This window comes from Oncorhynchus tshawytscha, linkage group LG13 (assembly GCF_018296145.1).
Source record: "Oncorhynchus tshawytscha isolate Ot180627B linkage group LG13, Otsh_v2.0, whole genome shotgun sequence".
Lineage (NCBI taxonomy): Eukaryota > Metazoa > Chordata > Actinopteri > Salmoniformes > Salmonidae > Oncorhynchus > Oncorhynchus tshawytscha.
The window spans coordinates 13,349,998-13,375,717 of record NC_056441.1 but is presented as its reverse complement, the minus strand read 5'-3'; the positions used below and the strand labels follow the sequence as shown (position 1 = coordinate 13,375,717).

The 25,720-nt window shown below is 44.6% G+C and overlaps 1 protein-coding gene across 3 annotated transcripts in view; it reads left to right on the top strand.

Moving 5' to 3' along the window:
* LOC112264338 (protein tyrosine phosphatase type IVA 3) overlaps positions 1 to 24,389 on the top strand; it is a 63,936-nt gene extending 39,547 nt beyond the window's left edge. The window contains exons 1-6 of one of the 3 annotated variants that reach the window (XM_024440878.2): positions 4,955 to 5,167; positions 6,047 to 6,648; positions 7,774 to 7,866; positions 19,568 to 19,698; positions 22,386 to 22,460; positions 22,740 to 24,389. In XM_024440878.2, the coding sequence (XP_024296646.1) occupies positions 6,544 to 6,648; positions 7,774 to 7,866; positions 19,568 to 19,698; positions 22,386 to 22,460; positions 22,740 to 22,857 (522 nt within the window). In that variant the 5' untranslated portion in view covers positions 4,955 to 5,167; positions 6,047 to 6,543 and the 3' untranslated portion in view covers positions 22,858 to 24,389. Of the gene's footprint in view, positions 1 to 4,954; positions 5,168 to 5,236; positions 5,484 to 6,046; positions 6,649 to 7,773; positions 7,867 to 19,567; positions 19,699 to 22,385; positions 22,461 to 22,739 lie in introns of those variants that run through there. The other 2 variants (XM_042295204.1, XM_042295205.1) reach the window with 2 other exon arrangements.
* The last annotated feature ends 1,331 nt before the right edge of the window (positions 24,390 to 25,720 follow it).

The following is a 25,720-nucleotide window of genomic DNA, read 5'->3' as shown; positions in this document are numbered from 1 at the left end:
ACTCACATCCATCCATACCCTTGTCTGTACATTATGCCTTGAATCTATACTTCAGGGCCCAGCAATCTGCTACTTTACTCTTTGTTCCGAACGCACTAGACAAACAGTTCTTATAGCCTTTAGCCGTACCCTTATCCTACTCCTCCTCTGTTCCTCTGCTGATGTAGAGGTTGACCCAGGCCCTGCATCCCCCAGCACCACTCCCATTCCCAAGGCGCTCTCATTTGTTGACTTATGTAAGCGTAAAAGCCTTGGTTTCATGCATGTTAACATTAGAAGCCTCCTCCCTAAGTTTGGTTTATTCACTGCTTTCGCACACTCCGCCAACCCAGATGTACTAGCCGTGTCTGAATCCTGGCTTAGGAAGGCCACCAATAATCCTGAAATTTCCATCCCTAACTATAACATTTTCTGACAAGATAGAACTGGCAGAGGGGGCGGAGTTAGCCTGCAGAGTTCTGTCATGCTATCCAAGTCTGTGCCCAAACAATTCAAGCTTCTTCTTATAAAAATCCACCTTTCCAGAAACAAGTCTCTCACCGTTGTTACTTGTTATAGACCCCCTTCAGCCCCCAGCTGTGCCCTGGACACCATATGTGAATTGATTGCCTCCCCCCCATCTATCTTCAGAGTTCGTACTGTTAGATGACCTAAACTGGGACATGCTTAACACCCCGGCCGTCCTACAATCTAACATAGATGCCTTCAATCTCACACAAATTATCAATGAACCTACCAGGTACAACCCTAAATCTGTAACCATGGGCATCCTTTTAAATATCATCCTGACCAACTTTCCCTCTAAATGCACATCTGCTGTCTTCAACGAGGATCTCAGCGATCACTGCCTCATTGCCTGCGTGCGTAATGGGTCCGCGGTCAAACGACCACCCTCATCATTGTCAACCACTCCCTGAAACACTTCAGCGAGCAGGCTTTCCTAATCGACCTGGCCCGGGTATCCTGGAAGGATATTGACCTCATCCAGTCAGTAGAGGATGCCTGGCTGCTGTTTGAAAGTGCTTTCCTCACCATTTTCAAAAAGCATGCCCCATTCAAAAAATGTAAAACTAAGAAGAGATATAGCCCTTGGTTCACCCCAGTCTTGACTGCCCTTGACCAGCACAAACACATCCTGTGGCGTTCTGCATTATTTTAATTGTATTTTTATTTCAACTTTATTTAACCAGGTAAGCTAGTTGAGAACAAGTTCTCATTTACAACTGCAACCTGGCCAAGATAAAGCAAAGCAGTGTGACACAAACAAGGGCACAGAGTTACACATGGAATAAACAAGCGTACAGTCAATAACACAATAGAAAAAAAATTAAGTCTATATACAGTGTGTGCAAATGGCTTGAGGAGGTAAGGCAATAAATAGGCCATAGTAGCAAAATAATTTCAATTTAGCAGATTAACACTGGAGTGATAGATGAGCAGATGATGTGCAAGTAGTGAAACTGGTGTGCAAAAGAGCAGAAAAGTACAATATGGGGATGAGGTAGGTAGATTGGGTGGGCTATTTACAGATCGACTATGTACAGCTGCAGTGATCGGTTAGCTGCTCAGATAGCTGATGTTTAAAGTTAGTGAGGGAAATGTAAGTCTCCATTAGCATCGAATAGCCCACGCCATATGCAACTTTTCAGGGAAGTCAGGAACCAATATACTCAGTTAGTTAGGAAAGCTAAGGCTAGCTTTTTCGAACAGAAATTTGCATCCCGTAGCACTAATTCCAAAAGGGTTTGGGACACCATAAAGTCCATGGAGATTAAGAGCACCTCCTCACAGCTGCCCACTGCACTGAGGATAGGAAACACTGTCACCACCGATAAATCTACGATAATCGATCATTTCAAGAGGCATTTTTCTACGGCTGGCCATGCTTTCTACCTGGCTACCCCTACCCCGGCCAACACCTTAGCACCCCCTGCAGCAACTTGCCCAAGCCCCCCCGCTTCTCCTTCACCCAAATCCAGACAGCGGATGTTCTGAAAGAGTTGCAAAATCTGGATCCCTACAAATCAGCTGGGCTAGGCTAGTCACTCTGGACCGTCTCTTTCTAAAATGATCTGCCGAAATTGTTCCAACTCCTATTACTAGCCTGTTCAACCTCTCTTTCATATCGTCTGAGATCCCCAAAGATTGGAAAGCTGCTGCGGTCATCCCCCTCTTCAAAGGGGGAGACACTCCAGACCTAAACTGTTATAGAACTATATCCATCCTGCCCTGCCTTTCCAAAATCTTTGAAAGCCAAGTTAACAAACAAACCACCAACCATTTCAAATCCCACCGTACCTTCTCCACTATGCAATCTGATTTCCGAGCTGGTCATGGGTGCACCTCAGCCACGCTCAAGGTCCTAAACGATATCATAACCGCCATCGATAAAAGACAATACTGTGCAGCCGTCTTCATCAATCTGGCCAAGGTTTTCGACTCTGTCAAACACCACATTCTTATCGCCAGACTCAGTACCCTTGGCTTCTCAAATGACTGCCTCACCTGCTTCACCAACTACTTCTCAGATAGAGTTCAGTGTGTCAAATCGGAGGGCTTGTTGTCCAGTTGTTGTCCAGACCTCTGGCAGTCTCTATGGGGGTGCCACAGGATTCAATTCTCAGGCCGACTCTTTTCTCTGTATATATCAATGATGTCGCTCTTGCTGCTGGTGATTCTCTGATCCACCTCTACCCAGACGACACCATTCTGTATACATCTGGCCCTTCTTTGGACACTGTGCTAACAAACCTCCAAACAAGCTTCAATGCCGTACAACACTCCTTCTGCCTCCAGCTGCTTTTAAATGCTAGTAAAACTAAGTACATGCTCTTCAATCGATTGTTGCTCGCACCCTCCCACCCGACTAGCATCACTACTCTGGACGGTTCTGACTTAGAATATGTGGACAACTACAAATACCTAGGTGTCTGGTTAGACTGTAAACTCTCCTTCCAGACTCACATTAAGCATCTCCAATCAAAAATTAAATCTAGAATTGGCTTCCTATTTCGCAACAAAGCCTCCTTCACTCATGCTGCCAAACATACCCTCGTAAAGCTGAATATCCTACCGATCCTTGACTTCTGCAATGTCATTTACAAAATAGCCTCCAACACTCTACTCAGCAAACTGGATGTAGTCAATCACAGTGCCATCCGTTTTTTCACCAAAGCCCCATATACTACCCACCACTGCGACCTGTATGCTCTCGTTGGCTGGCCCTCAGTACATATTTGTCGCCAAACCCACTGGCTCCAGGTCATCTATAAGTCTATGCTAGTTAAAGCCCAGCCTTATCTCAGCTCAATGATCACCATAGCAACTGGAACGAATTGCAAAAATGTCTGAAGCTGGAGTCTTATATCTCCCTCTCTAACTTTAAGCATCAGCTGTCCGAGCAGCTTACTGATCACTGTACCTGTACACAGCCAATCTGTAAATAGCACACCCAGCTACCTCATCCCCATGTTGTTACTTATCCTCTTGCTCTTTTGCACCCCAGTATCTCTACTTGCACATCATCATCTGCACATCTATCACTCCAGTGTTAATGCTAAATTGTAATTATTTCGCCTCTATGGCCTATTTATTGCCTTACCTCCCTACTCTTCTACATTTGCACACACTGTACATATATTTTTCTATTGTGTTATTGACTGTACGTTTGTTTATGTGTAACTCTGTGTTGTTGTTTTTTTTACACTGCTTTGCTATATCTTGACCGGGTCGCAGTTGTAAATGAGAACTTGTTCTAAACTGGCCTACATGATTCAATAAAAGTGAAATAAAAATGAAATACAAGCCCATACACGCTGCAGCGTACATGTTGGACCCCAAGTATGCTGGCAAGAGCATCCTGTCTGGTGCAGAGATCAACAAGGCCTATGGTTTCATCTCTACCGTGTCTCGCCACCTTGGCCTGGATGAGGGCAAGGTTCATGGCAGTCTGGCAAAGTACACTTCCAAGCAAGGGCTTTGGGATGGAGATGCAATATGACTGTCGTGCCAACGTATCTCATCAGCTACCTGGTGGAAGGGACTTTGTGGATCTTTCCCCTGTTGCCTCCATCATCCTCCAAATTTCACCAACATCAGCAACCTCAGAGCGCAACTGGTCCTTGTTTGGGAACACACACACAACAAAGCATGCAATAGGCTGACCAATTCAAGGGTTGAAAAATTGGCGGCCATCCGAGCAAAGTTGAGGCTTTTTGAGCCTGACAACAAGCCATCCTCAACAAGGTTGAAAAGTGACAGTGAAGATGAGGCCTCAGAGTCTGATGTTCAAGAGGTGGACATTGAGGAGGTCCAGGGAGAAGACATGGAAGCCTGAGATTAACACAACCAAAGCTCTAGTTTCTAGACTATCATTTTACAAACAGTTGAAAAGGTTTTTGGGAGATGCGATGGATCATTCAATATTCTCTTTCTTTTGTTGTTCAGTGAAATCATCCCATGGGAAGACTCAACTCATTTAATTCATGTTCAATTCATAACTACATTTTTTTTCTTCAAGTGGAAGGATGTAATCATTTGCAGTTATGTATACTTATAAGGTAAAAGGTTTATGTTTCTGTCTCCATATGATATGGTAAATATATCCAATGCAAAAAAAATCATTTAAATTGTATTAATATTAATTTGCATATATTTCCGTTAATTCCCATATATTCCCACGGAGAGTTTCCACCTCTGAATATTCCCCAAAATGTGCAACCCTACTCTCTCATAACCTCAACGAACTCAGGCGACATGAATGCGTCAAGTAGAATAATAAATACAAGATTTATTAGTGGCAGAAAGTTTAAGACATTCCTCACAATGTTGATTTCGTGGTGCAAGTGAGCAACTTTTTGGCAGTTTTGCATTGGATATACTTACCAATACTGAGATGAGAACTGAATCATGAAAATGGGATGGAGTATATAGTTGGGGGTGGCTCTCCCTCCCTCTCGTATGGGTAGAGGAGGCTGTGTCTGCTTTGCTGTGATAGGAGTTGCAGACCGATGGAGTGTAGCGGAGTAGGCGACAGTGTACTACGTGCCATAAATCAAGTCTGAACCGTCTCAACAGAGTCTGAGAAAAAAAGGCATTTTGGTGTCGGCTGTTTACCTCCTCTTATTCTCTTGGGAACAACAGGATTCCGATCAGGGAGCTGCGTAAGGTAAGCGGCACGGGGAGGGGATAGAGCAACGAGAGAGAGGTAGAGACGGGCGCATAAACTCGTTTGGCCACATCGGTCTCTTCTCATTTATAATCAGCGTGCGCTTGTTCTTCCAGGGTTATGTAGGGTTTATTATCGACCCTGTACACACTGAAAGCTGTTTGGTCTGTCTGTGTCCTATCCATTATTCGAGGAGCAGTTGGAAGATTTTGTGGATGTGGACCAGAGCCGTATTGTTCTAAATATATGGCTATGATGTGGACTAGTATTATGTTTTGTTCACACCGGGAGTTTTAACTCGCCGGAGTGAACAAAGGTGCGCCTTTTTTTTTTTGGGGGGGTCGTCTTTTTTTGCACAGATTTGAATTATATTTTGAGGATATAAATTAATCTGTATAAGTGTGTGTGTGTCATCAATGCAATGTTCCACAATGCATAGCTGTAGGCTAGTAAATGTTATTATTGAATCAGGATGGATGTGGGCAATTGTAAATCATGTTTTTCAAATGTTCGTTTTTTTGCACACGAAAAAATATTGTAGTTGGTAGAGCAGATGATAAAGTCAGTTATGTGATTTAAAAAAAATAATAATTGGCATGCTTGTTATTATGTTGATTTCCAGCATATCTAATGTATCAAATTAGTTAGGGAAATAAAAACAGTGACTGGAGGTGAAATTAATGCCCTTGTTGCTCATTGAAACATTAGACCATTATTTGATGTTGCACATCATCAATCAGTTTATTTACATAGTGCTAGTTGGGGGAGTGAGAGAAAGCAGGGAAACACCATTGTCCTTCACCGGGAGGCAGCCAATGTCTTAGATTTATCAGCGATAACTCTCTTCTGTCTTCCTTTGCCCCTTCCCCTTTCACACAGTTTTACATCCTTGGCGCTGTGCTTTTGATGGCGTTCTTGCAGAAGACTGGAGACTACTGCCACGCGCAACATCCCAGAGCATAGACTGATCCAGGGGAAGATGCCCACTGTTTTGCCTTCTCAGCCTACTACCCTGCACTGAAGGGCTCCCTGCATCCCAGGACTCTCCACCCCCGTAGATCTCTCACCGTAAGACCCTCTCTCAGGAACTCTAATGGGGTGATTGGACTAACTATTCCACTACTCTTCAGTGAAAGCACCAAGCCCATGGCTACGCTCTTCCTCATCTAAACCAACCACAGTGACCCCAGAGGATCGACCAACCCGAGGGCGGATCTTTTCAAAGGAGGGAAAGGACTGAGAAGAGGATTGAAGAGGAGTTTTCGGAGGAGTTCAGCCCACCAGTTACCGTGGCGTCCGTGGTCCACCAGTTTGTGTCCCCTGTGCGTCCCTGTCCGTGTTGCATTCGCACCCCCAGCTGGGTAACGGTTGTCAACATGGCCCGTATGAACCGTCCGGCGCCTGCCGAGGTGTGCTACAAGAACATGCGGCTACTCATCACGCACAACCCCACCAACTCCACCCTGAACAGCTTCATCGAGGTGAGGACTGCTCTATCCAACCCTCTCTTTCTCCCTTGTTCTTTTCTCTCCTTTATCTCTCATCTTCCCTCTTTGTTCTCTCTCTCTCTGTTCTCTCTCTCTCTCTATGTTCTCTCTCTCTCTCTCTCTGTTCTCTCTCTGTTCTCTCTCTCTCTCTCTGTTCTCGATCTCTCTCCCTGTTCTCGATCTCTCTCCCTGTTCTCGATCTCGCTCCCTGTTCTCGATCTCGCTCCCTGTTCTCGATCTCGCTCCCTGTTCTCGATCTCGATCTCGCTCTCTCTCGTTTTCTCTCTCTCTCGTTTTCTCTCTCTCTCTCTCTCTCGTTTTCTCTCTCTCTCTCTCTCTCGTTTTCTCTCTCTCTCTCGTTTTCTCTCTCTCTCGTTTTCTCTCTCTCTCTCTCTCATTTTCTCTCTGTTTTCTCTTTCTTGTTTTCTCTCTCATTTTCTCTCTCTCTCGTTCTCTCTGCGCACGCGCGCTTTGGCTGCACTATTACATTATGTCGATACAGCTCCAAGCCCCTCCTCCCCACACTGCTTCTACACTGATAAAACAGTACAGAGGGATGATAACAACAGTGCGCTCGCGGCTCCTGATTTCACAAAGCCTCCGTTTCTATGGCGACGTGTCCTGGTGCATCCTTCGGACACCTTGCGGTGAGAGGAGCGTGCCGCATGGTCAGACAATAGCAGAACTACCGCTACACTTCTCAGAACAACATGTGGGCCACAGGTGCGCTCTCAAAGTGTACCACAGACAGACAGGCGGACGGACAGGCACAGACAGGCGGACAGACACAGGCAGAACCCTTAAAAATAACTCAATCAGACTCCTGTTTGTTTGTTTACTCCTGTTCTACCATATGAACATGTGCATGCAGACATAGGCTCTATTTGTATACATACGCGTACCTCCCCCCTCTCTCACACACACACACACACACACACACACACACACACACACACACACACACAGTGTGAGTTACTTTTAACCTAACTTGTCCCCTCCCTCCTCACACACACACACACACTGTGTGAGTTACTTTTAACCTAACTTGTCCCCTCCCTCCTCACACACACACAGTGTGAGTTACTTTTAACCTAACTTGTCCCCAACCCTCCCCCTTAGGACCTTAAGAAGTACGGAGCCACGACGGTGGTGAGAGTGTGTGAGGTCACCTATGACAAGGCTCCGTTGGAGAAGGACGGTATCACCGTGGTGGTGAGTACAGCCCACAGTGTCACATGTCCCTCACATTTCCCTGTGAAGAGTAGAGGGGAGTGTCTCAGACAGGACTTCCCTTACTGATTCCCCCGAAAGACACGACGAGGGAGGGAAGGAGGGGGCAGAGTGTTATCAAATAAACTGCTCTGTGTTCAGTGGGGGCTGAGGTAGATGGGCGGGGGGGCAAATTCCTGGAGCACACCCGGTCCTTATATGCACGTAAACACAGGCACACATGCATGCATAAGCACTGATATACACCCAACATCCTGATAACAGCCAATACCCCTTCGAAGACTCATCTGGGTCCCCCCTAAACACACAACTCGGACCAGTATCTGTATCTGAACGCGAAGACACTGTTTCTGATTACCCATACGTCAACGTTCCATCGTTGCCATGGCAGCTGCAGAGCCTGGTTACTCCACACAGCCTCCACATCTCCATTTTTTTCTCTCTCTCCAGTTACGTAAGCACTAATCTTGTTGCCAGACACTTCCACCCAAATGGGAGAAGAGTCTGGTGGTCCAATGTGTCAAACTGGGCCTTTTGTTAGCCCGATACAGAAAGATATTGGCTTTACCTCCCACAACACACAATGATGACAAATACTTAGCTCAGTAGGTCACCCCCATTGAATTCTATGGTCACTCCCACTAAGGCCAACTTTTAATCGTTGATATCCCAGTCTTATATGCGCCATGCGCAATAGCCTGGGGACGAGGTTAAGTAAACACAAGACCCTGGATTTTTGTTTACGTGAAGGACATACTTAGCTTTCTGCCAGAGCCCTGGAAAACATTGAGGATCATGGCAATTGGCAATAGCTCTCCAGCATCCAGAAAAACAGAAGTGAATGCCTGGGAGGGGGTAGCCTTTGTCTTGGGGGCGTCATGCACCCCAAAAATCTGAGGGGGCACAAAGTACGTGAGGACGGCTGGGGGGATGTCTGGAGTGGGGCTAGGCCCCCTGTCCTGAAGTTGGAGAATTTCACATTTTTCGAACACCTGAAACCGGTTTTTCCCTGCAGCTCTGCAGAGTGGTCACTAGCTGGCACAGCCACAGTCATACAATCTGATTCTAACCTTAACAACACTGCTAACCCTAATGCCTAACCCTAACCACATTGCTAACCCTAATGCCTAACCCTAACTTTAAATTAAGATTTTTAAAAAAGCACAATTTTGTTGTCATTAATTTTTATAATAGAGCCAATATTGACTTTGCAGTTGGCCCATCTAACGCCCAGTTCTGTCTACAGGGTAAGATTAAAATCAAATTGTATTTGTCACATGTGCCGAATAGAACAGTGGAATACTTACTTACAAGCCCTTAACCAACAATGCTTTAAGAAAATACAAAAAATACAATACAAATAAAATACAAAAAAAAATACAAATAAGTGTACATTTTTATTTTTAGTAAAAGTAACAAATAATTAAACTGCAGCAGTAAAATAACAAGTGAGACTATATACAGGGGGTTACCGGTGTGGGAGCACTGGAGGTAATATGTACATGTAGAGTTAAAGTGACTATGCATAGATTATAAACAGCGATTGGCAGCAGCGTAAAATAGGGTTCTGCCAAATCTTTTCAATCTCCTGAGGCGGAATAGGCTTTGTCGTGCCCTCTTCACAACTGTCTTAGTGTGTTTGGACCATGGTAGTTTGTTGGAGATGTGGACACCAAGGAGCTTGAAGCTCTCAATCTGTTCCACTACAGCCTTGTTGATGAGAATGGGGGCGTGCTCGGACCTCCTTTTCCTGTAGTCCACAATCATCTCCTTTGTCTTGATTACGTTGAGGGAGAGGTTGTTGTTCTGCCACCACACGACCAGGTCTCTGAACTCCTCCCTATAGGCTGTCTCATCGGTGATCAGGCCTACCAATGTTGTGTCATCGGCAAACTTGTTGTTGGTGTTGGTGAGTCGTGCCTGGCCATGCAGTCATGAGTGAACAGGGAGTACAGGAGGGGACTGAGCACGCACCCCTGAGCGGCCCCCGTGTTGAGGATCAGCGTTGCAGATGTGTTGTTCCCTACCCTGCTAGAAAAACAGTCCTGTAGCTTAGCATCTGCTTCATCTGGCCACTTTCTTATTGATCTAGTGCTTCCTGATTTAGTTTTTTCTTGTAAGCAGGAATCAGGAGGATACAATTATGTTCAGATTTACCAAATGGAGGGCGAAGGAGATCTTTATACTATGTATAAAAAGGTGGTCTAGAGTTTATTTATTTAATCCCCCCCCCCCCTCTGGTTGCACATTTAACATGCTGATAGAAATGAGGTAAAACTGATTTGAGTTTCCCTGCATTAAAGTCCCAGCCACTAGGAGCGCCGCCTCTGGATGAGCGTTCTCCTGTTTGCTTATGGCCACATACAGCTCATTGAGTGCGGTCTGAGTGCCAGCATCGGTCTGTGGTGGTATATAGACAGTTATGAAAAATATAGATGTAAATAGACCGCTCCTGCTGTCTCTAGAGTTGAAAACAGCAGGTCTGGGACAGGTAGCACGTCCGGTGAACAGGTCAGGGTTCCATAGCCGCAGGCAGAACAGCTGAAACTGGAGCAGCAGCACGGCCAGGTGGATGAGAGAGAGAGAGAGAGAGAGAGATATATAACAGGCTGATCCTAGCCCCCCGACGCTTAAATATTGGAGGCTGAGACAGCAGGGGTCGGGAGACACTGTGGCCCCATCCGACGATACCCCGGACAGGGCCAAACAGGCAGGAAATAACCCCACCCACTTTGCCAAAGCACAGCCCCCACACCACTAGAGGGTTATCTTCAACCACCAACTTACCATCCTGAGACAAGGCCAGGTATAGCCCACAAAGATCTCAATCATAGGACCTACTGAAGAGATGAGTCTTCAATAAAAACTTCAAGGTTGAGACCGAGTCTGCGTCTCTCACATGGGTAGGCAGACCATTCCATAAAAATGGAGCTCTATAGGAGAAAGCCCTGCCACCAGCTGTTTGTTTAGAAATTCTAGGGACAGTTAGGAGGCCTGCGTCTTGTGACCGTAGCTTACGTGTAGGTATGTACGGCTGGACCAAATCAGAGAGATAGGTAGGAGCAAGCCTATGTAATGCTTTGTAGGTTAGCAGTGTAACCTTGAAATCAGCCCTTGCCTTGACAGGAAGCCAGTGTAGGGAGGCTAGCACTGGAGTAATATGATCAAATTGTTTGGTTCTAGTCAGGATTCTAGCAGCCGTATTTAGCACTAACTGAAGTTTATTTGGTGCTTTATCTGGGTAGCCGGAAAGTAGAGCATTGCAGTAGTCTAACCTAGAAGTGACAAAAGCATGGATAAATTTTTCTGCATCATTTTTGGACAAAGTTTCTGATTTGTGCAATGTTACATAGATGGAAAAAAGCTGTCCTTGAAACAATCTTGATATGTTTGTCAAAAGAGAGATCAGGATCCAACGCCGAGATCCTTCAGTTTTATTTGAGATGACTGTACAACCATCAAGATTAATTATCAGATTCAACAGAAGATCTCTTTGTTTCTTGGGACCTACAACAAGTATCTCTGTTTTGTCCAAGTTTAAAAGTAGAACATTTGAAGCTATCCACTTCCTTATGTCTGAAACACAGGCTTCCAGCGAGGGCAATTTTGGGGCTTCACCATGTTTCATCGAAATGTACAACTGTGTGTCATCCGCATAGCAGTTAAAGTTAACATTATGTTTCCGATTGACATCACCAAGAGGTAAAATATATAGTGAAAACAATAGTGGTCCTAAAATGGAACCTTGAGGAACACTGAAATTTACAGTTGATTTGTCAAGAGGACAAACTGATATCTTTCCAACAGATAAGATCTAAACCAGGCCAGAACTTTTCCGTGTAGACCAATTTGGGTTTCCAATCCCTCCAAAATAATGTGGTGATCGATGGTATCAAAAGCAGCACTAGGGTCTAGGAGCACGAGGACAGATGCAGAGCCTCTGTCTGATGCCATTTAAAGGTAATTTGCCATCTTCACAATGCAGTCTCGGTGCTTTGATGCGGTCTAAAACCAGTCTGAAGCGTTTCGTGTACATTGTTTATCTTCTGGAAGGCCGTGAGTTGCTGCGCAACAGCTTTTTCAATTTTTTTTGAGAAGGATGGGAGATTCGATATAGGCCAATTTTTTTTTTTTTTAGTTTTTAAATATTTTCTGGGTCAAGGTTTGGCTTTTTCAAGAGAGGCTTTATTACTGCCACTTTTAGTGAGTTTAGTACACATCCGGTGGATAGAGAGATGTTTATTATGTTCAACATAGGAGGGCCAAGCACAGAAAGCAGCTCTTTCGGTAGTTTAGTTGGAATAGGGTCCAGTATGCAGCTTGACGGTTTGGAGGCCATGATTATTTTCATCATTGTGTCAAGAGATATAGTACCAAAACACTAGCCTGTGATTTAGTAGCCTGAAATGGCTTCTTGGTAGCTAGTTGGCTGGGCTAGCTAAAGCCAACTTCATACAATTGCTAGGTGGCTAGTAGTATTACAGATACATTTATTTTGAACAGGACAAATCTGAGGGAGCACGTGCCCCCTATGGGAATGACACATCTGCTACCTCCCACCCTCTCCTTTATCTCTATAGGGATATTGGGGAAATCTGGAGAGATCTTGTCAAAGGGCTCGTACTCTATTAAGCAATCAGCTGTCCAGTGCCCCAAAATATTGACAACAACAATGAAGCTAGGGCCATACAGATGGATAGAGCTGTACTCTGTTATCATAGCTCTATCTGTCTGGCCTGCAGGGTGTTTGGCCTAGAACTCCGCTCACATGGACGGAGACCTGGGAGGATGGCTGTTCTTCTTAAAGGCTGCTTCAACTGTTGAATAACTGTTCTAATAGGGAAGAAACAGGTGACGTTTTTCAGTTGGGATATCGCTGTTAACTAGGAATTGATTATAGTGACTTGTTATAGTGAATTGTATGTTTATTCAATATCTCCACTGCGATTTGATGTTCTGGAGGCAGTGAGTTGCCTTGGCTACAGGATTTCACAGCTATGGTCTCATAATTGGATAGTTAATGTGAACAGTGTGTTCTGTGTGTTGAGAGCATGGTATTGGAGCAGGTCATCTTGTATCTATGACATTCTAAAAAGCATTCCGAGGTCACGTTGACCGGAACGGAAGCCTGGGTGTGTGTGTGTGTGTGTGCCAGCATGCGAGGTGAGTGCGCGTGTGATCATACCTCGTTTCCGGAGTAGGCCAGTGCTGCTGTTGTTGAGCCCATATTACCTCAGCCAACATCATGCAGCAGCTTACAACATGTACTACGCTGCAAATATTTAGCCTTCAGGAGCTGATGCTAGAAAGCCTAGGAAAACAGTAAGACACGGCCCAAGGCAAATAAATAGCCTAACCCCCAAATGAGAGATGGTCTGTTTTGGTGGTGGCTGCCGCATAAGCTGCCTGGTAGGGATTGTGTGTGTGTGTGTGTGTGTGTTTGTTTGTGGGGGTAAGAGGCTCTTGGTCTCTGCTTCCTCATGAAAGGCCAACTCCCTCCTCTGTTAGGTGTTACTATGGTAATTCCACACTGTTTACTATAAATGACACACCTACAGTACCAGTCAAAAGTTTGGACACACCTACTCATTCCAGGGTTTTTCTTAATTTTTTACTATTTTCTACATTGTAGAATAATAGTGAAGAAAAAATAATTATGACATAACACATGGAATCATGTCGCCTTGATGACAGCTTTGTACACTCTTGGCATTCTCTCAACCAGCTTCATGAGGTATTCACCTGGAATGCATTTCAATTAACAGGTGTGCCTTAAGTTAATTTGTGAAATGTCATTCCTTATGTGTGTTTGAGCCAATCAGTTGTGTTGTGTTGTGACAAGGGGTGGTTTACAGAAGATAGCCCTATTTGGTAAAAGACCAAGTCCATATTATGGCAACACCATAATACGAAACAACAGTCCATCATTACTTTAAGACATGAAGGTCAGTCAATCCAGAAAATTTCAAGAACTTTGAACGTTTCTTCAAGTGCAGTCAGAAAAACCATCAAGCGCTATGATGAAACTGGCTCTCATGAGGACCGCCACAGGAAAGGAAGACCCAGAGTTACCTCTGCTGCAGAGGATAAGTTCATTAGAGTTACCAGCCTCAGAATGCAGCCCAAATAAATGTTTCAGAGTTCAAGTAACGGACACATCTCAACATCAACTGTTCATAGGAGACTGTAAATCAGACCTTCATGGTCGAATTGCTGCAAAGAAACCAGTACTAAAGGACACCAATAAGAAGAAGAGACTTACTTGGGCCAAGAAACACGAGCAATGACATTAGACTAGTGGAAATCTGTCCTTTTTGTCTTATCCGAAATTGTATAATTTTGGTTCCAACCGTCGTGTCTTTGTGAGACACAGAGTAGGTGAACAGATGATCTCCGCATGTGTACATTTGTACCGTGAGGCATGGAGGAGAAGGTGTGATGGTGTGGGGGAGCTTTGCTGGTGACACTGTCAGTGGTTTATTTATAATTCAATGCACACTTAACCAGCATGGCTACCACAGCATTCTGCAGCGATATGCCATCCCATCTGGTTTGCGCTTAGTGGGACTATCATTTGTTTTTCAACAGGACAAAGACCCAAAACACCTCCAGGCTGTGTAAGGGCTATTTGACCAAGAAGGAGAGTGATGGAGTGCTGCATCAGATGACCTGGCCTCCACAATCACCTGACCTCAACCCAATTGAGATGGTTTGGGATGAGTTGGACTGCAGAGGGAAGGAAAAGCAGCCAACATGTGTTCAGCGTATGTGGGAACTCCTTCAAGACTGTTGGAAAAGCATTCCAGGTAAAGCTGGTTGAGAGAATGCCAAGAGTGTGCAATACTGTCAAGGCAAAGGGTGGTTACTTTGAAGAATGTGAAATCTAAAATATATTTTGATTTGTTTAACACTTACTTCAGGTTACTACATGATTCCATGTGTTTTTTCATAGTTTTGATGTCTTCACTATTATTCTACAATGTAGATTATAGTAAACACAAAGAAAAACCCTGGAATGAGTAGGTGTGTCCAAACGTTTGACTGGAACTGTATTTGGGACTATTGTTGAGAGGTATGAGTTAGTGATACATTTTAAACGCTCCCCAGACAGCCAGCCCTCCCTGGAGATCAACAGGCCCTGGGTCCAGACTACTGTGGCTGATACTGTGACTAGATCAACAGGCCCTGGGTCCAGACTACTGTGGCTGATACTGTGACTAGATCAACAGGCCCTGGGTCCAGACTACTGTGACTGTAGATCAACAGGCCCTGGGTCCAGACTACTGTGACTGTAGATCAATAGGCCCTGGGTCCAGACCACTGTGGCTGATACTCATTCCAAAATCATTGGCATTAATATGGAGTTGGGCCCCCCACATGGAGTTGGGGACCTTTACACCACTCCAGCCAACACATTGCGCATGGTGATCTTACGCTTGTGTGCAGCTGTTCGGCGGTGGAAACCAATTTTATGAAGCTCCTGACAAAATTATTGTGCTGACGTTGCTTCCAGAGGCAGTTTGGAACTCTGTAGTGAGTGTTGCAATTGAGGACCGATGATTTTTACACGCTTCAGCACTTGGCGGTCCCGTTCTGTGAGCTGGTGTGGCCACTTCGCGGCTGAGCTGTTCCACTTCAAAATACAAGCACTTACAGTTGTCCGGTTCAGCTCTATTAGGGCAGAAATTTGACAAACTGACTTGTTGGAAAGGTAGCATCCTATGACTGTGCCATGTCAAAAGTCACTGAGCTCTTCAGTAAGGCCATTCTACTGCCAATGTTTGTCTATTGAGATTGCATTGCTGTGTGCTTGATTTTATACACCTGTCAGCAACGGGCTTGACTGAAATAGCCAAATCCACTAATTTGAAGGGGTGTCCACATACTTTTATTCAGTGCCTTCGGAAAGTATTCAGACCCCTTGACATTTTGCACGTTTTGTTACGTTACAGCCTTATTCTAAAATGTATTAAATACTTTTTTTTCCCTCATCAATCTCCACAAAATACCCTAAAATGACAAAACAAAAACAGGTTTTTAGACATTGTTGCGAATTTTATGTATATATTTTTTTCAACATACAGTTGAAGTTTACATACACCTTAGCCAAATACATATAAACTCAGTTTTTCACAATTTCTGACATTCCCTGTCTTAGGTCAGTTTGGATCACCACTTTATTTTAAGAATGTGAAATGCCAGAATAATAGTAGAGAGAATTATTTATTTCAGCTTTTTTTTTCTTTCATCACATTCCCAATGCGTCAGAAGTTTACATACACTCAATTAGTATTTGGTAGCATTGCCTTCAAATTGTTTAACTTGGGTCAAACGTTTCGGGTAGCCTTCCACAAGCATCCCACAATAAGTTGGGTGAATTTTTGCCCATTCCTCCTGACAGAGCTGGTGTAACTGAGTCAGATTTGTAGGCCTCCTTGCTCGCACATGCTTTTTCAGTTCAGCCCACAAATTTTCTATAGGATTGAGGTGAGGGCTTTGTGATGGCAACTCCAATACCTTGACTTGGTTGTCCTTAAGCCATTTTGCCACAACTTTGGAAGTATGCTTGGGGTCACTGTCCATTTGGAACCAAGCTTTAACTTCCTGACTGATATCTTGATGTTGCTTCAATATATCCACATCATTTTACTGCCTCATGATGCCATCTATTTTGTGAAGTGCACCAGTCCCTCCTGCAGCAAAGCAACCCCACAACATGATGCTGCCACCCTGTGCTTCACGGTTGGGATGGTGTTCTTTGGCTTGCAAGCCTCCCCCTTTTTCCTCCAAACATAACGATGGTCATTATGGCCAAACAGTTATATTTTTGTTTCATCAGACCAGAGGACATTTCTCCAAGAAGTATGATCTTTGTCCCCATGTGCAGTTGCAAACCGTAGTCTGACTTTTTTATGGCGGTTTTGGAGCAGTGGCTTCTTCCTTACTGAGTGGCCTTTCAAGTTATGTCGATAAAGGACTTGTTTTACTGTGGATATAGATACCTTTGTACCTGTTTCCTCCAGCATCTTCACAAGGTCCTTTGCTGTTATTCTGGAATTGATTTGCACTTTTCTCAGCAAAGTACATTCATCTCTAGGAGACAGAACGCATCTCCTTCCTGAGCGTTATGATGGCTGCGTGGTCCCATGGTGTTTATACTTGCATACTATTGTTTGTACAGATTAACGTGGTACCTTCAGGCGTTTGGAAATTGCTCCCATGGATGAACCAGACTTGTTGAGGTCTACAAAGTTTTTTTAACTTGTGGAGGTCTTGGCTGATTTCCATTGATTTTTTTTCCTATGGTGTGAAGCAAAGAGGCACTGCGTTTGAAGGTAGGCCATTAAATACATTCACAGTACACCTCCAATTGACTCAAATGATGTAAGTTAGCCTATCAGAAGCTTCTAAAGCCATGACATCATTTTCTGGAATTTTCCAAGCTATTTAAAGGCACAGTCAACTTAGTGTATGTAAACTTCTGACCCACTGGAATTGTGATACAGTGAAATAATCTGTAAACAATTGTTGGAAAAATACTTGTGTCATACACAAGGTAGATTTCCTAACCGACTTGCCAAAGCTATAGTTTGTTAACAAGAAATGTGTGGAGTGGTTGAAAACAACTTTTAATGACTCCAACCTAAGTGTATGTAAACTTCCAACTTCAACTGTACCTTATTTACACAAGTATTCAGACCTTCTTTTGCTATGAGATTTGAAATTGAGCTCAGGTGCATCCTGTTTAATTTGATCATCCTTGATGTTTCTACTACTTGATTGGAGTCCACCTGTGATAAATTAAATTGATTGAACATGATTTGGAAAGGCAAACAACTGTCTACATAGGGTCCCACAGTTGACAGTGCATGTCAGAGCAAAAACCAAGCCATAAGGTTGAAGGAATTGTCCGTAGAGCTCCGAGACAGGATTGTGGCGAGGCACAGATCTGGGGAAAAGTACCAAAACATTTCTGCAGCATTGAATGTCCCCAAGGACACGGTGGATTCCATCATTTTTTAATGGAAGAAGTTTGGAACCACCAAGACTCTCTTCCTAGAGCTGACCAAACTCAGCAATCGGGGGAGAAGGGTCAGGGAGGTGACCAAGAAAACGATGGTCACTCTGACAGAGCTCCAGAGTTCTTACGTGATGATGGGAGAACTTTCCAGAAGGACAAACCATCTTTGCAGCATTCCACCAATCAGACCTTTATGGTAGAGTGGTCAAACGGAAGCCACTACCCCGTAAAAAGCACATGACAGCCCGTCTGGAGTTTTCCAAAAGGCAACTATAGCTTCTCAGACAATGAGAAACAAGATTGAACTCTTGGGCCTGAATTCCAGCACCACGTCTGGAGGAAACATGGCACCATCCCTACGGTGAAGCATGGTGGTGACAGCATCATGCTGTGGGTATGTTTTTCAGCAGGGTTGTTGTGTTTTTTTTAAAATCATCAATTTTAGAATAAGGCTGTAACGTAACAAAATGTGAAGGGGTCTGAATACTTTCCGATTGCACTGTGTGTATATATAGTGTATCTTGCTGTGCTTTGTAAGCACAGATCTAAAATGCTTCTTATTGTAATTTCTGCTCGGCATCATACTAATTCTGTGCTTCAGATGAGCAGACAGCGCTCTAACTGATTTGTACTGTAGCTACTGTTCTCCAGTGCTTTTCTAATAGGCAGCCTATTTCTCAGGTAAAATGCAAGATTAACTTTAAGCAAAAAATTGGAAATATAGCTGGCTACATTGTTTATGATAGGCCTAAACATTAGAAATATGATGGACATGCATAGTGTTAGCTTTTTCATTTTAAGCTCATTTACCTTTGGCTGCCAGCCAAATAGCATTGCACTTCTGTTGTCATCTGATGAAAATGAATCTATTTTCTGCTGAATGTGTTGCATTAATGCATTTTCTGTGAAGGAAAACTATAGCTGCACGTCCCTGATCACTCTGTTCAAGCAACAACAACAAAAACTTTCAACATAAAACGTGACCCCTGTCAATACACAGCCGGACTCACCTGCTCCCGCTTTCTCACGTTGTGCTATTTACTAACAAACACGTGACTGGATAAACTGTTCTGGGGAACTAAGTAAGCATCATAATGTGACAGGTGAAATGAAGAAGGCAATCTGCTTTATCTCCTAATGAATTACACAAGTTAACTGCAGATATTTACTTAAAAAAATAGCTACAAATATTAGAATGTATTGAAAAACTTCAAATAAATAGTTTCAATGGTATTGAAAAACCATCCCAAATACCCTGGTATACTGTATACGGTATACCGCCCAATCCTAGTGTGCTTGGCATTGCAGTGGCATGCAAACCAATGTTTTGCCCACTGTGGTCACCTGAACTTTCATTTTAAACAACTTTGTGAAGCTTAGAAAATGACAACAGAGAACACTTCCAGTACAGTCAACACAACATTCCAAAGTGCTATGCATGAGATTCCAAATCATACTATTTCCCAGGAGCATCGTGTCATTAATGCTCGAACACATCGCACCGAAAGTAGATCTAGTGTTAATCTGCCGATCGTTTTCACAAGATTCTACATGTAAAATCCGCTCGATAATTATGTTTAGAGGTGCTAAGTACTCTCAGCCAGCAAATTCTATTGGTGTGTCTGAGCCCTAAGGCCGCAGTCCATCTCTCTCCCTCCCCAGGACTGGCAGTTTGACGACGGCGCGCCCCCTCCCTCTAAGGTGGTGGAGGACTGGCTGAGTCTGCTAAGGTCCCGTTTCCTAGAGGATCCAGGCTGCTGCGTAGCTGTGCACTGTGTGGCTGGACTGGGCAGGTGAGGGGATCAGCTCAGTTGGTAGAGCATGGTGCTCATAACACCAGGATAGTGGGTTTGTTTCCCGGGACCACCTATATTTAAAATGTATGCACACATGACTGTAAGTCACTTTGGGTATATGCATCTGCTAAATGGCTATTATTATTATTGATACTCTGTATTAGGGGACCAGTAGGATGCGCTGTAGTGAATGGAAAACAGTGTTTGAGTATTCATGCATATCATTGCCTATAATCAGATCAAGGGGACATTTTTGATTTAAGGTTAACAAGGTATCACAGGGAACTGGATCCAAAGAGGTTGTGTTGACTGTCACTGAGCTTTGCACAGTGCTTACCAAGTTTATCTGCCAGTCAGTTGGTTAAACCTGGGTCAAGGGAGGCTCATTCTCACTGTACCCACACCTCTCCAGGTTCAAGGATAGGCACCTCTGGTTGCATCCCAAGTGGCAGCACTATATATGATGCCGTTTGGGACACACCCATTGTTAATCTCTAGGGGAAAGAAAAGGGGCCTTCTGAGTAAGATAATGGCGGCGAGTATCCTTCTAGCTCAGCGCTTCAGCGTGAGTTTTCCCAGTACCCACTCTTCCTCTACACAGCCACAATGAGGTAGCCTGGTCCCAGATCTGTGTGTGCTGGTGTGACAATAACCAAAGGAGTTGGCAAGAAATCACAAAAAGATATGGGACCAGGCTACTGCGTAGCTGCCCACCCCATCAAAATGAACAACCTCTTCTAGACCGGTGTCTAGACCCCTCCCTGTCTCCCCTTCTCTCTGAGGGCTGGCTAGCTAGCTAGCCTAGCACTGGGCCAAAGTCAACACAAACAGACCCCTTGGTGCCCCCGTGCTGCAGCAATTCAGTAATCCCACAGTATTATTAGAGGCACCGGGGGGTGAATTCTGAAGACGAAACAGGAAGGAGGCATTTGTTTTTGCGGTCCCCTCTTCACTGTACGTACGCTGGGCTCCTTCCATGACCTTTTAGCTGGGATCAGGCCCGACCCCAGTCGGAGCAGAGCGGGGGCCAATACCCTATAATTGAATCTGCTGTTCCATCCCATTCCATCTAGTGTTTATATCAGGCCACAGCCCAGCAGCCCAGTAACTAGAGATGACCCTGGATCCACCCCTCTGTCTGCAGCAGGGATAGGCTAACTTTCCCTCCTGTCGTTTTGAAGCTGTGAAGGGAGAAAGTGAGCCATTCTAGCTAGCAACCGCCCCACTGGGACATGTTTTTGAACAATAGGACAGTATTATACTGATCAGACTTTGTGTAAACACACAGTATGGCTGCTGCTCTTCTTCTTATTACACACACAGTCCAACAGAATGTAGTAGGGGTAGAGTCATAAACCGAGTGACATGGGGGGAGGGGGCCCCTGGCCCTGGCAGTCTAGTTTGGGGGCAGTATAACCCTGGCAGTCTGGGTTTGGGGGCAGTATAACCCTGGCAGTTTGGTTTGGGGGCAGTATAACCCTGGCAGTCTGGTTTGGAGGCAGTATAACCCTGGCAGTCTGGGTTTGGAGGCAGTATAACCCTGGCAGTCTGGGTTTGGAGGCAGTATAACCCTGGCAGTCTGGGTTTGGAGGCAGTATAACCCTGGCAGTCTGGGTTTGGAGGCAGTATAACCCTGGCAGTCTGGGTTTGGGGGCAGTATAACCCCATCTATGACGCACATCTCCCTTCCCCAAGGAGCTAGCCTCAGCTTTTGAAATGGTGCCAATGTTTTCTTGGCCCAACTTATTTATTTTCATACGTTTCAAATGGGAAAGACTGTTTCAGCACCCTTTTTCTCTGAGCGAAGGCTCACTAAGAGGGGGTTACAGGCTTACGTTTAGGTTGTGTTTTGGATGTGTGTGTCTAACAGTAAAAACCTTAATGGCCCATGATTTGATTTGTTTTGAAACGTTCACATCTTTATCCCCGCTCCTCATTAAAAAGACCCAAAACTCTGAGGTTATGGCGGAACGAGCCCCCTTAACCCTATTAGTAAGCAGTGTTGAGCTAAAGCTTTTGTTGATTCAACAGGTTAGTGGAAGTTTGTCTGGCTGAAAGCACATAGCTCTGTCTGTGCCTTGTAAGGGGATGCTCTGTTTGAGAAGGTTGTGTATGGGAGCACACCCACACCCACACCCACACCCACACACAGCCATTGTCTCACACTTTGCCTTTCTATGTCCCACACACTCTGGGGGGAAGTTTTCATCTGGGTACAGATCTAGGATCAGCTTCTCCTTCCCCAATCCTAAACATAACCATTAGTGATGGAAATGCTAAACTGATCCCAGATCAGCATCTAGGAGCAACTTCACCCTCCACGTCCCAAGCTTTCACTGTTTCAGTAAAGGGCACCACTCACCAGCCGTACTCTGGTCCTCGTATTCAGGAGTCACCACTGTCCTATCCAGCCACACGTTATTCTGTTCTGTACAGTAAGGTATAGCAGTGCGTCCCCTACCATTTGTAGTTGGCCTTAGCCCCCTATCTATCCCCTCTATTGTTCCCTGCCTAAAATCATTTTGGTTTCAATAGATCATTTTGGTGCCGGGGGGCCTGAATGAAGCTTTGGGACCCTTTGCATCCCATCTGGAAAGGAATCTAAGAAAAAAAGTCAACTTTCTATATCAGTTAGTGATGTGATTGTTTCTGACTGGCCTGCTGTGGATGTTCTGTCTTGGCAGAGCCCCGGTGCTGGTGGCGTTGGCACTGATCGAGAGTGGTATGAAATATGAGGACGCCATCCAGTTTATCAGACAGTGAGTATCCCTCACTCTCTTTCCATCTCACTGTTCTTCTCTTCTGTATCTGCCAAACTCTCTTGATCTACTGCGGTCATGTTATGAAACTTGTTGCTCTTGCGTTCATTGTCATGGCTGTCAGACACACCTTTTTTGACTGATTTAAATGCTTATGTATCTGTCTGTTTTGAACAAGTGGCCCTATTAGAGGATAAGAACCTCTACAGATGAGGTCTGTTGAGCTCAGTTTTCTTACTGTAGTTCGTTCTTGAATATCCATGTTTTTTTGTTTTCCAGGAAGCGCCGAGGGGCGATCAACAGCAAGCAGCTGACCTACCTGGAGAAGTACCGACCCAAACAGAGACTGCGCTACAAAGACCCACACATCTTCAAGAACAAGTGCTGCATCATGTGACCCCCCCCCCTCTCCTGCTCAGCCAATCATCTGCCTGCCACCGACTGATCTGACCCGAATGGATACCGACGACGACGGACGAGTCCACAGCCAATGCACTTTGTGACTGAACTTTTGGATTTATAAATCATGAACTGAGCTGAGCAGCTCCACCAAAGGAAGGGTGTGATGTCTCCCTGGTGCCTAATGACAGCGCTTAACTGAGGGGATCGATGGATCCAGCCAAGACCTCCTTGAATCTGACTTTTTATCCAAGAGCCAGGCGAAGGTAGCTTGGAATGGATGGTGGCAATAGGACGTTGACTCTCGCCACATTGAACTCCATCATAACCATTGGGTGGTGCCTCGCCGCAAATGACTTGGTCATTGTACCTCCAACACCCCTTGCTACCAAATGGTGGTAGCGCCTCAACTCATGGTCTGAAAGACAGCCAGCTTTAGCTGTATGAATATAAAACCAATGTGAATCATGGGATTTTTTTTTTTTTTTGTGCCTCGTTGCCCTTTTTTGCCCTGCCTAGAGTAGGTACTGGGCTGTTCTGTTCACTCCTTGTTCCAATGACCTGATGATTACTGTAATATATTTTTGTCATGATGCCCCTTTCTAGCTTGAATATTCAGTGGGCTTGCAGATGAGAACAGAGGGGTTGGGATGGTTATAGGGTGGGGTGCACTTGGATGATGACCAACAGGTTTATTTGTACTGTACCTCAATTTTGTAACTGATGTTAGGCTAGGTAGGACTGTTATTCACTTACACTGGCTCACGGGTGTATGGGAGGAAGCAGAGTTAAATTTCCCCTAGACTCTGATCTTGGGTCAGTTTTGCAGTTTCCCCACTAATGTTAAGGTTAGGATTTGGGGAGGGGAAGCTGATCCTAGATCTGTACCTAAGGGACAAAAAGCTACAAAGTGCTCTACGGTCATATCCTGTACTGAATACGTGTCCCTCTCTCTCTACCATACTCTTTGTTACACGGCAGCTGTGCATTGAGTCTACTCGCAGGGAGTTAAATGCTGTTGCTGAATTCAAGGGTCACGTCAAAACACTTTGGTTTACCCCACCCACCCCCATTGGCATAGTTGGTTAGGCCAACCAGAATGAATGCACGTTCTGCATTTGTTTTCTAGCCCAGTTTCTCTATCAGGTCAACTCTTGTACAGGTGTAGTCAGTTTACACCTCACCAGACACACAGCCTTGTCTCTGTTTGCCGCATTGAAGTCTGCCTTTTGAAGAAACCACCTTCAGCTGTATAGAAATAAAGTGTTTGTCATGGAACTGCTCATTCCTGGTGCGATGAGCTGAGTGGGAGTAGTGTTAGACATTATGTAAGAGGAGCGTGAAAATATGACACAGCAGTAGCAGTCATCCACTTTGTTTTGATTGACTCACTACTTTAATTACTCCCCACAATGCTTCCACCTGCTGGATGTAATGAGTAGCTACAGGGTGTGGATTTAACTTCGATGGACTCAATCCAAAATATGGTATAATTAGCTGTATTAATAATAAACTATTTTGTTATCAGAGTATGACAGTATTTCAAATCTCTGAACAGTAAAAATACCTGTTTTGCCAAGTAGATGGTGCCTTTGAGTTATGGGTTGACAAAGGGGGATTGACCTGAGGGAAAGGGTTTTCAAGAGCCCAGTTTATACCTGGTGTTAACATGTCCCCTGATCTTGGCCAGATGTTTAGGTGTAGACGAGTAAAATAATTGATTGTGGTCAGATACTCACCACCTTCAGAGATTGATTGGATGAAAAGGGCTTTATAAATACATTTGATTGATTGATGAAAGAATCCCTTTCTCAAATGTGGTAGGGGCCCACGCTCATATTCCATTCTTCCACTTCAACAGGACCAGGGCCCTGTGAATCCTGGGCCATGTTTCCCTTCCTAACCTTGCCCAGATGGGAGAGACTCTGGGCTAGCCTGGGAATCCAAACTGTTCGGTTTCGATTCCCAGCCTGTATCCCAAATGGCACCCTGTCAAAAGTAGGATACTATATAGGGAATAGGGTGCTATTTAGAACTGATTCAGTAAAGGATATCTGTATCAAATGAACCAGAAGACTTAAAACAATATCCTCCTTGTGACTCCTATCCCTGCTGCTGTTGAATGCCCCCAACTGTAACGCCAGGTCTAGACTTGACAGTTCATGCAGCTTTTGTATTCTGATCATGGAAATCCAAACAAGACATGCATCCGCACCTATATTTAAATGCATCCAGTGTCTAGATGCCATTTTCCCACGCTATATTCAAATGCAGTATGTAAATGGAATAGGCTAAATCTGACAACACAACAACTTGATGGCAGTAGCCAGCTAGCCTTTACGAAGCTACAAAACACATTCTCAAAAGCTAGGCATGAAAAAAGGTCCCTCTTGCGCCAACAACACACCTTTGTGGGCGGAGTGTTGTTGCCACTGTATGTGGTTTCAGTAGCCTGATCGCATCAGCAATGTGTCCCTGACCACCACCTGAAGTTTTCCGCCAGATCTGTCTTTTCAATGTGATATTCGCATTCACGTGTGGGCCAGGGCTTTTCCACTTAAACCTGCAATATGTCACTTTTTGGGCTACCTGACCATATAGAAATGTGAGTTATAGATCTGTTTCTATGCTTCCTGTTAAGTGACATTTTTTCTTTGTACACTAGGTTCAAAACAGCTGAAAATATTTCACAGAGGTTGAGATGGAACAATTACTCTACACCATACTTGTTTTATCGCAAACTGAAAATAAGCAGACTATTCGAATTTTTGCAACCAGTTCATGGCTGAGCGATTTCTGCATAGTGTATAACCAAATCTACTGGGCCTTCTGGGTAATGATTCAGTAGGGTACACCAAAGC